Source organism: Lingula anatina, chromosome 7, assembly GCF_051362555.1.
Source record: "Lingula anatina isolate TDL-2025a chromosome 7, LinAna3.0, whole genome shotgun sequence".
Taxonomy (NCBI): domain Eukaryota; kingdom Metazoa; phylum Brachiopoda; class Lingulata; order Lingulida; family Lingulidae; genus Lingula; species Lingula anatina.
In genome coordinates this window covers 16,673,498-16,685,086 of record NC_141773.1, presented here as the reverse complement: position 1 = coordinate 16,685,086, position 11,589 = coordinate 16,673,498, and the positions used below count along the sequence as shown (strand labels likewise).

General features: G+C 35.4%; 1 protein-coding gene across 3 annotated transcripts; it reads left to right on the top strand.

Annotated features, from left to right (window-relative positions):
* The first annotated feature begins 77 nt into the window (after nt 1–77).
* On the top strand, nt 78–10,515 carry LOC106179728 (uncharacterized). 3 transcript variants are annotated; one of them, XR_015335410.1, is made up of 15 exons: nt 78–264; nt 792–970; nt 1,952–1,994; nt 2,267–2,312; nt 2,561–2,621; nt 2,788–2,904; nt 3,230–3,295; nt 3,574–3,641; nt 4,022–4,094; nt 4,451–4,586; nt 4,888–4,945; nt 5,185–5,256; nt 5,648–5,747; nt 5,997–7,420; nt 8,241–10,515. XR_015335410.1 is itself a non-coding variant. In XM_087017027.1 (14 exons), the coding sequence occupies exons 2-14, from the start codon at nt 924–926 to the stop codon at nt 6,100–6,102; spliced, it is 990 nt and encodes a 329-aa protein (XP_086873153.1). In that variant the 5' UTR covers nt 78–264; nt 792–923; the 3' UTR covers nt 6,103–10,515. The 3 variants fall into 3 exon arrangements, 2 of the variants coding, with proteins under 2 accessions (XP_086873153.1, XP_086873152.1); XM_087017027.1 differs by having other exon boundaries at nt 2,270–2,312; nt 5,997–10,515; XM_087017026.1 differs by having other exon boundaries at nt 5,997–10,515.
* Nucleotides 10,516–11,589: the final 1,074 nt, after the last annotated feature.

Below are 11,589 nucleotides of genomic sequence, written 5' to 3'. Positions count from 1 at the left end.
CCAGAGTATTGCTTAAACTTCAAGTCAGTCGTCTAAATCGTAACGCGTGTAGAAATCTCAACTGGCACACTTTTGGCTTTTCTTGGCTAAGATATGTTATCGATGTTGATACGAGTCTCTTTTCAGCATCCTAACAAAAATTTAGCAACGCCAAAATTTGTTAAGGTTTTGTCATAAAGCAACCCTATTTTCAATTAGAAGATTATCGGTGAACTGAAAGATATGCTATTCTGACGTAGAAACTGCACGAGACTTCAAAACCTGGTGGGTACCTTCTATCCTTGACGTTCTTGTTTTTGAAATGGTCTGTCAGTTGGCAGTTGCTTGCCACTCGCATGGTTTCTTCTTGCTGCAGCTGATTTACATTGTTTAATCAGAAACTAGTAAAAACTGGAATTGTTTATCCCCTGTTGATTTATTATATAAGCAGCATAAACAACGATATTTTATCAGGAATATTTTAAAAGAAGCTAAGAAACAAAAGAAATAAAAATCTTTTTAGTTTTTTCCGTAATTAAAATGCGTTCATTGCAAGGCATTTACAACACATGTACAAGGCATTATTTTTCTAGTTGGCACATTTAGTATTTACTATTCATTCCCCATGCTTAGACTCGATACCTACGGTGAATCTATCCTAACAGTAATACAGCTCTTTGTAAAAAAAAATAATTCAAAAGTTCATTGGCCAAAAGTTTTTCTTCAACAGTAAGTGAGTAACTTGCCTGGATAAAGTTAAACATAAACAAACAGCTGGTGATTATAATCATCTGACTTTTTCCTAAATACAGGTCAAGATCAAAGATCAAAGAGGCAGGTAGCAGGAGGGTGGCAGAAACATGTAAACTCCTATATATGTGAATCAATTTGTACAGGGCATTTGTACATGTGCTTGTCTGGTCCAGCTTGACTAACATCCCAACATGGCTCATGCAAGATCAGACTCACCCCTGGGAAGTAATGCAAGGGGGTAAGTACTACTCAGTAGTAATATAATATAAGGTTTAAGTGTGTACAGTGCATCACATTCCTGTTTCATGTTGTCATAAGGTGAATACAGACATTGTACAGTATTAGTACTACAGATGGAAGTTTGGTCTACTGGTAGTTCTGTGCGGGGGCGTCTCGATAGTCCGAAGGTTCATTGGCACGAAGGTTCATTGGTCCGAAAAATGGTAACATTTTCATCGTTTTTTTAATCAAGGGTTCATTGGTTCACTATAGAACCTTCGGACCAATGAACCTTCGGACTATTAAACCTTCGGACTATTGCTACGGCCCCGTTCTGTACAGGTATTAATGAGGTTCACCTCATGTTAAGCAGTCAACAACATTGGCCATTAGTCCTCATTGACTAACTTTTTTATGGAACTAATGAAAAAAAGACGATTTATCATAGCTACTATTTGGATCATATCAAGAGAATTTCAGGAGTTGTTTTAGTTGATTTCACCTTTATCTACAATTTTTTTATCTGGACTGTAGTTTTCTTGGGTCTATAAATCTGAATGGATTTTGTAGGTGACTTGACTATGGAAATATAAAGGTCAAAATGCCAGCATTCATATACTTTACTACATACATTGTTGCTTTATTGTTAATAACCCACAGAATAAGAATATTGACATATTGTATGTACTAGTAATCTGGTTCAGGGTTGCTCATTAAATCTGGCTCCAAGTATTGAATTATTGTAGGTTTTAGCAGCAGAGTATTGATTAGTTAAGAAGATTTCAGAGGATTATAATTAATAAGATGTTGTACAATTCAATACATAGTTTTCCTTTTATAGTACAAGATGGTCTGTTGATGATGTGGAAAAACAAACTCAGTTTATAGCTTATGAGTTGAATTTTTTTCTTTTTTTTACTTGTATAATTGACATAAAAATCAACAAAGTAAAAGCCTGTTTTACATATGCTGCAAGCTTGCATTGGTATATTTTTTATAGATCACCAATATCTTCACACAGAATGTCAGGCCCTGTGAAAAAGGTAAGTTGTTTGCCTCTAAATAGCTTTTTTTTAAAGGGTGAAAATGATAATTTTGCTTCACATTTTCAAACAGAGGATGCACAACAAACCAGTGCTATACCTAAGCATACTGTATAGAGGAAGAGAATTATCTTGATAGGATTATAGTCATCAATACATGTTATTACTTGTGTCACTTAGTTATACAGTATTACTTTGGAACTTGGTATTAATTTATTACTATGTTGATTTGCTTGTTACTAGTTGAGGTGTTTAATTTCTCTCTTCAACAGCAGCAAACTGGAAGCAGTCTTCAGTTTCTTCCCCCACAAGGTCAAGGTTAGTAAAAAAAATTTACCCACACGCTGTTTTCATATAGATGAGAAAGCAAAGTAAAAATCTCGTGATTTGTGTCACTATTAAATCTTAACATATGTAACTAGTCACCAATGGCATGATATATACAGTCGTGGAATTGAATATTTGTGACAGACTTTCTGTATTAATTGATTGTTACTATATATTTTGTTCCTTAAATACAGTGAGAAAAAAATTAATGAATAAAAAGTGATTTGTTATAATTTTAGAAATTGGTGATGGTTCCATGGGAAGTCCTGGTTCAGAAAAAAGAGCTGGTAGTGGAGCAAGGTACTTGTAATGAACAGAATGTGTTAGGTGTGACACATCCTGCTGAAAACATAAATGGGAACCTATTTTGATATTCTCAAATATTTTGAGGTTTAGACATGTTTCATAGTGCATTAATATTTTATTAATAAGTAGAGTTCACAAGCTGTCCTTTTGATATCTCCAGGAGAGCCAGTGCAGGCAGCCGACCTCCAGGTCTACAGAGAGCAGACTCTGGTTCTGGGAGGAGGAGTATGACTCCGACCAAACAGGTGGCTCTGCAGACTGTCAGGAAGAAAGAAGAGTGTGTTATCTTTTATTGTTTCACTGCTTGAATTTTTAAATTAAAAAGCTTAATGTTCACTACTGATGGATTTTTGATATTCTTTCTGACAAAGTGCCGTATCACTTTTTCAATTCAACTTGATCAACAGTGTCTTCCATGTATCAGCAGTTCATATAAAATCCAACTCATCTCAGTCTTGGAATTTATGACCGTCCAATGTTGCTAATAAACATTTTCGGGAACCCTGTGTATCATTCATATGAGGTATGCAGAGTCAATGATAAAATAAAATATATTTGTATATTATGATCATTTCCTTGTTTTCATTTGCTATTTTTATTAGCACCGATGTGAGTTTTGGAGACTTTGACTGGAAGGCATATGAAGCACAGGAGGAAGAGAGACTTAGGTGGGCTACCTTGACTGATATTTCTGAATATATTGATATTATAAAAAATGTCCTAACAAAGGCTGACACTAGTTGCTGTATGAGAAACGGACAGGCTTTTATAATAATGTCTATTTCTCTAGTGAAAGTCAACAAGAAGTATGATAACACAGCCCTTCTTTTTCCAAAGCTTTCATCTTATTTTATTTGAATATCTTTTATGCCCTCAAATATAAATGTGTCATGCCAACAAGCTTTCAAAGTGAAAAGGATTCTAAGGTTTCATTTGTTGTATTTAGGAGAGAAGAAACCAAGCTAGAACAGGAGATGAAGGACATGTCACTGCAGGGACATCCATTGCTTGGTGGTGAGTGGAGAGGAATGTGTTGTCACAACTAACACAATAGTGTTGTCTGTTTTAGCACAGTCTTGAAGTCACTTCAAACACACTAAAGCTGTCACACCTAGCCCAATTTTATTGAGACACTGGAAAGTGTTTTACAGCAATCACAATGTCACTTCCTTCAAGCTTCCTTCATCTTCACATCTGATGCATGGAGCTGGTTATGCTTTTTTTTTGTTTTGTATTACTTAATCAAGTTTTTATAATTAATATTTGATTAAATGTGTTGATGTCACAGTAGGACACAATGAAGTATGAAATAAAAGGAAGTATGTACTATATAAGTCATTAAAAAAAAAGTTATCTTCTATAACCGATTCAGAATATTTTTCAATATTTTCAAGGTTCTTCTCACCACAAGAGAGCTCCAGACCCTCAGAGAGCAGTCAGTGCTGGGGCGGAAGCATCCAGTAATGGGTATGTGGATACAGTGGAAATGGATTGGTTTTTTTGTATCAGTCAAATCTTGTATTACTGTATGCACAGTGAGTGCATAGCAGGGAAAAAGCATCCTCAGAATTCAAAATCAGATATTTAGGGCTTCATGTTTTTTTTTCTCTTTCTGCAGAATGAATAATATAAATTTTGATTATCATTGTCTGATAACAGATGATATCATTATGACAATTAGTGATCACAAAGTCATAACTATGTGCCAAACTTTCATCTTTTGTCAGAAGTTCTATCAAATTCATACAAAAATAACAACGTTCCTTGTCTTTTTGGTTATTACATTAATATTAGCATTTATTACAACAGTTCATTTTGTACAGGAATAATAGCAACAAATCTGTCAAACCTGACATAGCCACTGCAGAAGGCGATGACGCTGATGCGGAAGATGAGGATGAAGATGAAGAAGATGAGGAGGAAGAGGAGGTGAAGGCCCCCAACCAGTTGATTATGGAGGTAAATACTGTCCTCACCACAGGAACTGGTCTCACATAAAGTCTAGAATTTAGTCACATTTCGAAGTATAATCAAAATATAAGGTGTTTGTTCTATAAAATTGAAAGCAATCTTTTCTTTTAGAATCATATAACCTGACGAAAAGTAAAAAAGACATGCAAAGATATAACAATTTCAACTCTTTCGATAATACTTTCATCTTACAGTTCAACAAGTTTTGCTGGTAAACTATGTATAGCACAGGCAAGAAAAGCCATTGCACAAAAAAGCTGTTCACTAAATTTTGAAAATCTTCTTCCAGTTTCTTCAATGTGTGATGGAGCAAGATTACCCAAATGCAGCTAAACTCTGTCAGATGAGTAAGTGCATACAACAGAACATTTAAGAAATATGGGAGTTTTCAAGGGTTCAGAGTGCTTTTAAAAGGTATTTGAGAATACTGCACTTTATTTTTCTTTATGGAGTGCAGTTTTCATCATTTTGGGGATTCTGGGATGGGGTAGAGGATTTGCTTCTCTTAAGCATCCTTGCATCCCATCCCTGTAATTTGCTTTCAAGCTTTAAAGACTTTAACATTCTCATTAAAACCCATTTCCAGTTCTCCTGTATGAGCCAGAACACCCCGAGGCTCTCATGTTCAAACCACTGATTGAAGAGAAGATGCAGCTTGGTAAGTCACTCTTGTTCCTTTGTTTTTAAAACCAGATTCAATTGTTGAAATTATATTGTGAGTTGTGTCAAATATTTTATTTTGCACCACGGATTAATGAACCACAATTTGTTGTATAGTCCCATCACATTTCTTTTCCCAAGTGATTGTCATAATTTGTGATGTTGTCTGCTGTGTTTGATTTCATGTGATTACCATATAAATATACAAAAATTGGTACATTTTTTCGGAATTACATCCCTGAAAGTCTGTGTGAACTTAACATTTCTGAAAGAAGGTTAAAATCAATATTCTTTTTAATGTTTAGCTACCTAGATGGATATTCAGGTTATATTCAACATGTTGTAGTGATCAGGGAGCAGCAGATTTTTGATATTCTGACATTTTACAGATGCAGAGGCCAGTTCTGAAGAGAGTGATGATGATGAGGATGACGACGATGATGAAGACGACGATGATGATGACGATGATGATGATGATGATGATGACAGGTATAGGTATTTTTTATAGAAATATGCAGGCGCTGCACTTATGTTACCTTATTTACTGTCACTGTCTATCAGGCCTGTTGTGTACATCAGAAATTCCTGTTGTTAGAGCATGTGAACAGACATCCAACGTGTTCTCTGTTTTCCTATACGTACCAGACTGTGACTCATCAGTTACGGTTCCAAATTTTGGTCTGTTGTTTTTTTAAACTTAGTTTAAATCATTAAAATTGATTTTGTTTTTCAATTTAGTTCTCCCGAAGAGTCAGAGGAGTCTGATGCAGATGAGGATGGGATAAAGCCAGATTCAGGTATTGCCTCGGCCAGTGAAGACATGTCAAATGGACATAGACACTAACGCCAAATATAAACATGTAACAAAACTCTTTGTGATAGTGTCATTCATGATGATGACATGTGTAACACTCTTGGAATTGTGACATTATTAATATCATATAAGACACTGGTGACATCTATTGGAATGACAGAAGACCCAGGAGAACCAAGACAGATGTTTAAGATTCAGGGAAGTGATATTTTAACTGATATCAGATTCAATAGAAATATGATTTTAATTTTTAAGCTATGTTGTGTTAAATATTTCTTTATTTATTATTTATTTATTTTTGTATTATTTTTTGTGTGGGTGGGAGATTTTCATGCAGACACTGAATTTGTCCATTCTTGCAGCTATCACCAGTCTGTTGGTGTGGCTAGTGTGATGGAATGGCCATGCACTTTGTTTATCATTGGGAAACGGACACAGTTGTGTGTTTCTACTTGCTGGAGTCATCTATATTAAATACATATCAATTTTACTAAGAGGCTCAGTTGAATAATGTTCCATTTTTTTTTTTTTTTTGCCTTTCTTATTGCTAAAATTTCAAGCATGTTTTTTTTTTCATGCTTTGTCATCTCTTTTTTATTTGATTTTAATGTTGGGAAATGTGTTTTTAAGTAAGGTCAAAACAAATTTGAGTTGTTGAAATTATACATAGTGAATTATTGTACCACCAGCGTTAGCGCTGGCGGTACACATGGTTTCGGTCTCGTCCGGATCGTTCCGCCGGCTCCGCCGGCTCCGCCGGCTCCGCCGGACGGCTACCGTTACCGCTTCTCCTCCTAGACGGTAAGGCCCCCCATACCCATCTCATGGATTTAGGTCACCTATAATCTCAACTCGTTCCACGTAAAATTTGGGCTTTGTCGGTATTGGGGTCTGGGTGTGGCACTCATTGCAATGCACCCTTGTCCAAAAATGGCAAAATTAAATGCTAATTATCTACCCTACGGAAGGAGTTACGGGAAAAATTTCTACAGACGGCTTTCCAAAAGTCATATGTGTAGATTTCAAATATACCCTCGGATTTGACCTTTGACCTTTACTTCAAGGTCAAATGGGCCAAAATTTTCAAAAAAATGAAATTTTTTACGAAAAAAAATTTTTTTGCCCTGTTATTCAGACACCACACAGACTTAACCAATAATATTATTGGAAAGTGTTACCCTTCAGGTCATCTTTCATCTCCGTGAATTTGGGGTCAATCGGTGCATTTTCACAGGAGTAGCGGCCATAAGATACCGAAACTGAAAACTGTCTCTAATTCGGGAACCGTTAATGCTAGAGACCCATTCTTTTTTGCATTTTGTAGAGCATGTAAAGCCCAACACTGGAGGTGGTCTCGGTTTTTTTGTATTCCATACGGTTTTTCGAGTTACGCTGTATCAAAAAGTACATATTGGTGGTGACAGGAAAATGTACGGAAGCCCACTGGTGCCATATGTAGAAAAAAAAATTATCTCGAAATTTCGAGATACTATTTTGAAATTTGAACAAAAAAATTTACCACCAGCGTTAGCGCTGGCGGTACACATGGTTTCGGTCCCGTCCGGTCCGTTCCGCCGGCTCCGCCGCCATGTTACCGTTACCGCTTCTCCTCCTAGACGGTAAGGGCCCCCGTACCCATCTCATGGATTTAGGTCACCTATAATCTCAACTCGTTCCACGTAAAATTTGGGCTTCGTCGGTATTGGGGTCTGGGTGTGGCACTCATTGCAATGCACCCTTGTCTAAAAATGGCAAAATTAAATGCTAATTATCTACCCTACAGAAGGAGTTACGGGAAAAATTTCTATAGACGGCTTTCCAAAAGTCATATGTGTAGATTTCAAATATACCCTCGGATTTGACCTTTGACCTTTACTTCAAGGTCAAATGGGTCAAAATTTTCAAAAAAATGAAATTTTTTATGAAAAAAAATTTTTTTGCCCTGTTATTCAGACGCCACACAGACTTAACCAATAATATTATTGGAAAGTGTTACCCTTCAGGTCATCTTTCATCTCCGTGAATTTGGGGTCAATCGGTGCATTTTCACAGGAGTAGCGGCCATAAGATACCAAAACTGAAAACTGTCTCTAATTCGGGAACCGTTAATGCTAGAGACCCATTTTTTTTCATTCATTTTGTAGAGCATGTAAAGCCCAACACTGGAGGTGGTCTCGGTTTTTTTGTATTCCATACGGTTTTCGAGTTACGCTGTATCAAAAAGTACATATTGGTGGTGAAAGGAAAATGTACGGAAGCCCACTGGTGCCATATGTAGAAAAAAAAATTATCTCGAAATTTCGAGATACTATTTTGAAATTTGAACAAAAAAAATTTTTATCTCGAAATTTCGAGATAGCATTTTGAAATTTGAACAAAAAAAAAATTATCTCGAAATTTCGAGATAGCATTTTGATATTTGAGCAAAAAAATTTATCTCGAAATTTCGAGATAGTATTTTGAAATTTGAACAAAAAAAATGCTATCTCGAAATTTCGAGATAATTTTTTTTTTCAACATATGGCACCAGTCGGCTTCCGTAAAAATGTGCAGTACGGTAATGGATAATAAATTTTGAACTCCGGAAAAATAAAACATAATGCTTGGCAAAGCAGACAACTTGTGGTCAAAAATGACATTATTTTATCAAATTTAAACTTCTGCAACTTCAGAGAACCTCCCATTTCAAGAACTTTGACCAAAATGACCTTTTCTTTATTTTAATTAATTTTTTCTGTAGGAAATTTATGGCACATTATGGTAACTCCAAAATTATAACATTTAGTCCCTTATATCTCCAAAACTGGCAGAGATAGGTCCATAGTTACTATTGAAGTTGAATAGGAAGTCATATACTGGCAATCTTACTGTGACCTTGACATTGACCTTTGACCTACTTTTCACCATGAACTGAACTTTGCAAATTTTGCTTCCCTTTTATCTCCAAAACTGGCAGAGATAGGTCCATAGTTACTATTGAAGTTGAATAGGAAGTCATATACTGGCAATCTTACTGTGACCTTGAAATTGACCTTTGACCTACTTATCACCATGAACTGAACTTTGCAAATTTTGCTTCCCTTTTATCTCCAAAACTGGCAGAGATAGGTCCATAGTTACTATTGAACTTGAATAGGAAGTCATATACTGGCAATTTTACTGTGACCTTGAAATTGACCTTTGACCTACTTTTCACCTTGAACTGAACTTTGCAAAATTTGCTTCCCTTTTATCTCCAAAACTGGCAGAGATAGGTCCATAGTTACTATTGAACTTGCATAGGAAGTCATATACTGGCAATTTTACTGTGACCTTGAAATTGACCTTTGACCTTCTTTTCACCATGAACTGAACTTTGCAAATTTTGCTTCCCTTTTATCTCCAAAACTGGCAGAGATAGGTCCATAGTTACTATTGAAGTTGAATAGGAAGTCATATACTGGCAATCTAAATGTGACCTTGAAATTGACCTTTGACCTACTTTTCACCATGAACTGAACTTTGCAAATTTTGCTTCCCTTTTATCTCCAAAACTGGCAGAGATAGGTCCATAGTTACTATTGAAGTTGAATAGGAAGTCATATACTGGCAATCTTACTGTGACCTTGAAATTGACCTTTGACCTACTTTTCACCATGAACTGAACTTTGCAAATTTTGCTTCCCTTTTATCTCCAAAACTGGCAGAGATAGGTCCATAGTTACTATTGAAGTTGGATAGGAAGTCATATACTGGCAATTTACTGTGACCTTGAAATTGACCTTTGACCTACCTTACAATGAACTTAACTTTGATTGCACCATTTTTAGTTATATATATTTTTTGCATATTTTGAAAATTCTTGTTGATTGCATTTTTACAGCTTGTCAAGCACAAGACTGGTGGCTGCACCCCTTATTTTGTGTATGTGGGGGTCTATACGAATGCGCTTGCTCCAGCTGGTGGTACAATATTCGGAGGCGGTATCGCCTCTCTGATCCTCTAGTTATTATAATTATCTGATTTAAAATTAGACTGTGTGTTTAGTTGCCTGGATATACATGTATATAAAACCATGTTTATGCATGTGTTAAAATCTTTTATTCAGGATATATCTAAGTGAATTTTAAGATTGTTTTTTTTTCCAGTAAGATTCTGTAAAATACAGCATTCCGTCCATTCTGAACATGTTACATTAAGTGTTGTGCAAGAGTACTTTTTTGTATATGAACCTTTTGTTGTTGGAAAAAGTGAGATTTAAAAAAAGTCATTCCTGAAGTAAGGGGTTCCTTTCAGAAGATACATGTACCGGTATATGGTCACATATTGTATTGGTTAATGTGACAACAACACAAAATTTATAATAGCTTCTTAAGTCCTATTTGCATAATCATATATACATATCCATTTGTTTATAATATGACAGATTTATTGTTCAGTGAAATAAACAAGTAATAACAAGGAGATGGAGTATCATCATCACTGTAATATTTTTCAAAATTAGTTTTTAAGTTAAAAATTAAAGCTCAACTTACTTCCCAATACTGGATTACAAGCAGCATTACCAACATATAAAATTTGATAAAATAAAATTCAAAAATAAATGCGGCTGACATGAAATGAAATTTGGGGTCAATAAGGGCAATAATTATGTCATTAAAACGGGTCCATGTCTGTTGATGTGAGTACAATTAAATTATTATCTTCTTTCACTCTAAGTACTTTATCAGGAACAGGAAAATCAAACCAGAAAACCAGACCGAGAATATCAAGGAAATACAGTGGCATATCTAGGGTATGGCACGCAATGAACACATGTTGCGCTCTGAGAGTAACATACCAGAGGCACCACTGAGAGATTTTTATTGACTTCTAATCTTCCCATATGGAACATGTGTCCTTTCAGATCTTTTTTCCATCTAGATACACCCCAGAGAAGTGAGTTTACTGATTAACTCATGGTTGTTTGCCTTTATTGTTCAATGTTTACCCACAATCTGCACATCAGGGGTCAACTTGTTGATCATTACCAGTACTTGATAAACGGCAGAGTCTAAACTGTAATTTCTAAGAACTGTGATTGTGGAAATACTACTTAAGTGGAAAGATTTAATTCTTTTACTGAGATATTAAGTCACTAATAAGACATGTATCATGTACCATGTTTGCTTGTTTTTGTTAGAAATACGATTTGGTTGATCCTGCAATCTCTACACTTAATTCATCCTCAGGTCTAGAATTTTGAGGATGAAGAAAAAGGCAGGTGCCCCCCCCCCCCCCCTTTTTTTTTTTTGTATGCAAGAAGTTATAAGAGACTTCTTGGTTTATGGGTCACAAAAAGAGTGCTGAAATCCTTGATTGGGAATAGTGAGTCTGAGCTTACACAGTGCCCGAATATGTAGAATGTGTTTACTTAAGAACAAGATGTTAAAGGTTTCAGATGTTAATTATATATTGGAAAAAAAATGATAAATTGTACTCAGAAATGCTTTATTATTTTGGCAGAATGTTATAATAACTTCTGATTGAAAAGATTTA

Bases quoted from the DNA above. Each gene is read 5' to 3' on its own strand.
- LOC106179728 (XM_087017026.1), top strand. From the start codon at position 924: ATGGCTCATGCAAGATCAGACTCACCCCTGGGAAGTAATGCAAGGGG. The intron at 1,995-2,266 runs GTAAGTTGTTTG...TCTCTTCAACAG, and splicing joins TGTCAGGCCCTGTGAAAAAG to CAGCAAACTGGAAGCAGTCT. The intron at 5,257-5,647 runs GTAAGTCACTCT...GACATTTTACAG, and splicing joins TGAAGAGAAGATGCAGCTTG to ATGCAGAGGCCAGTTCTGAA.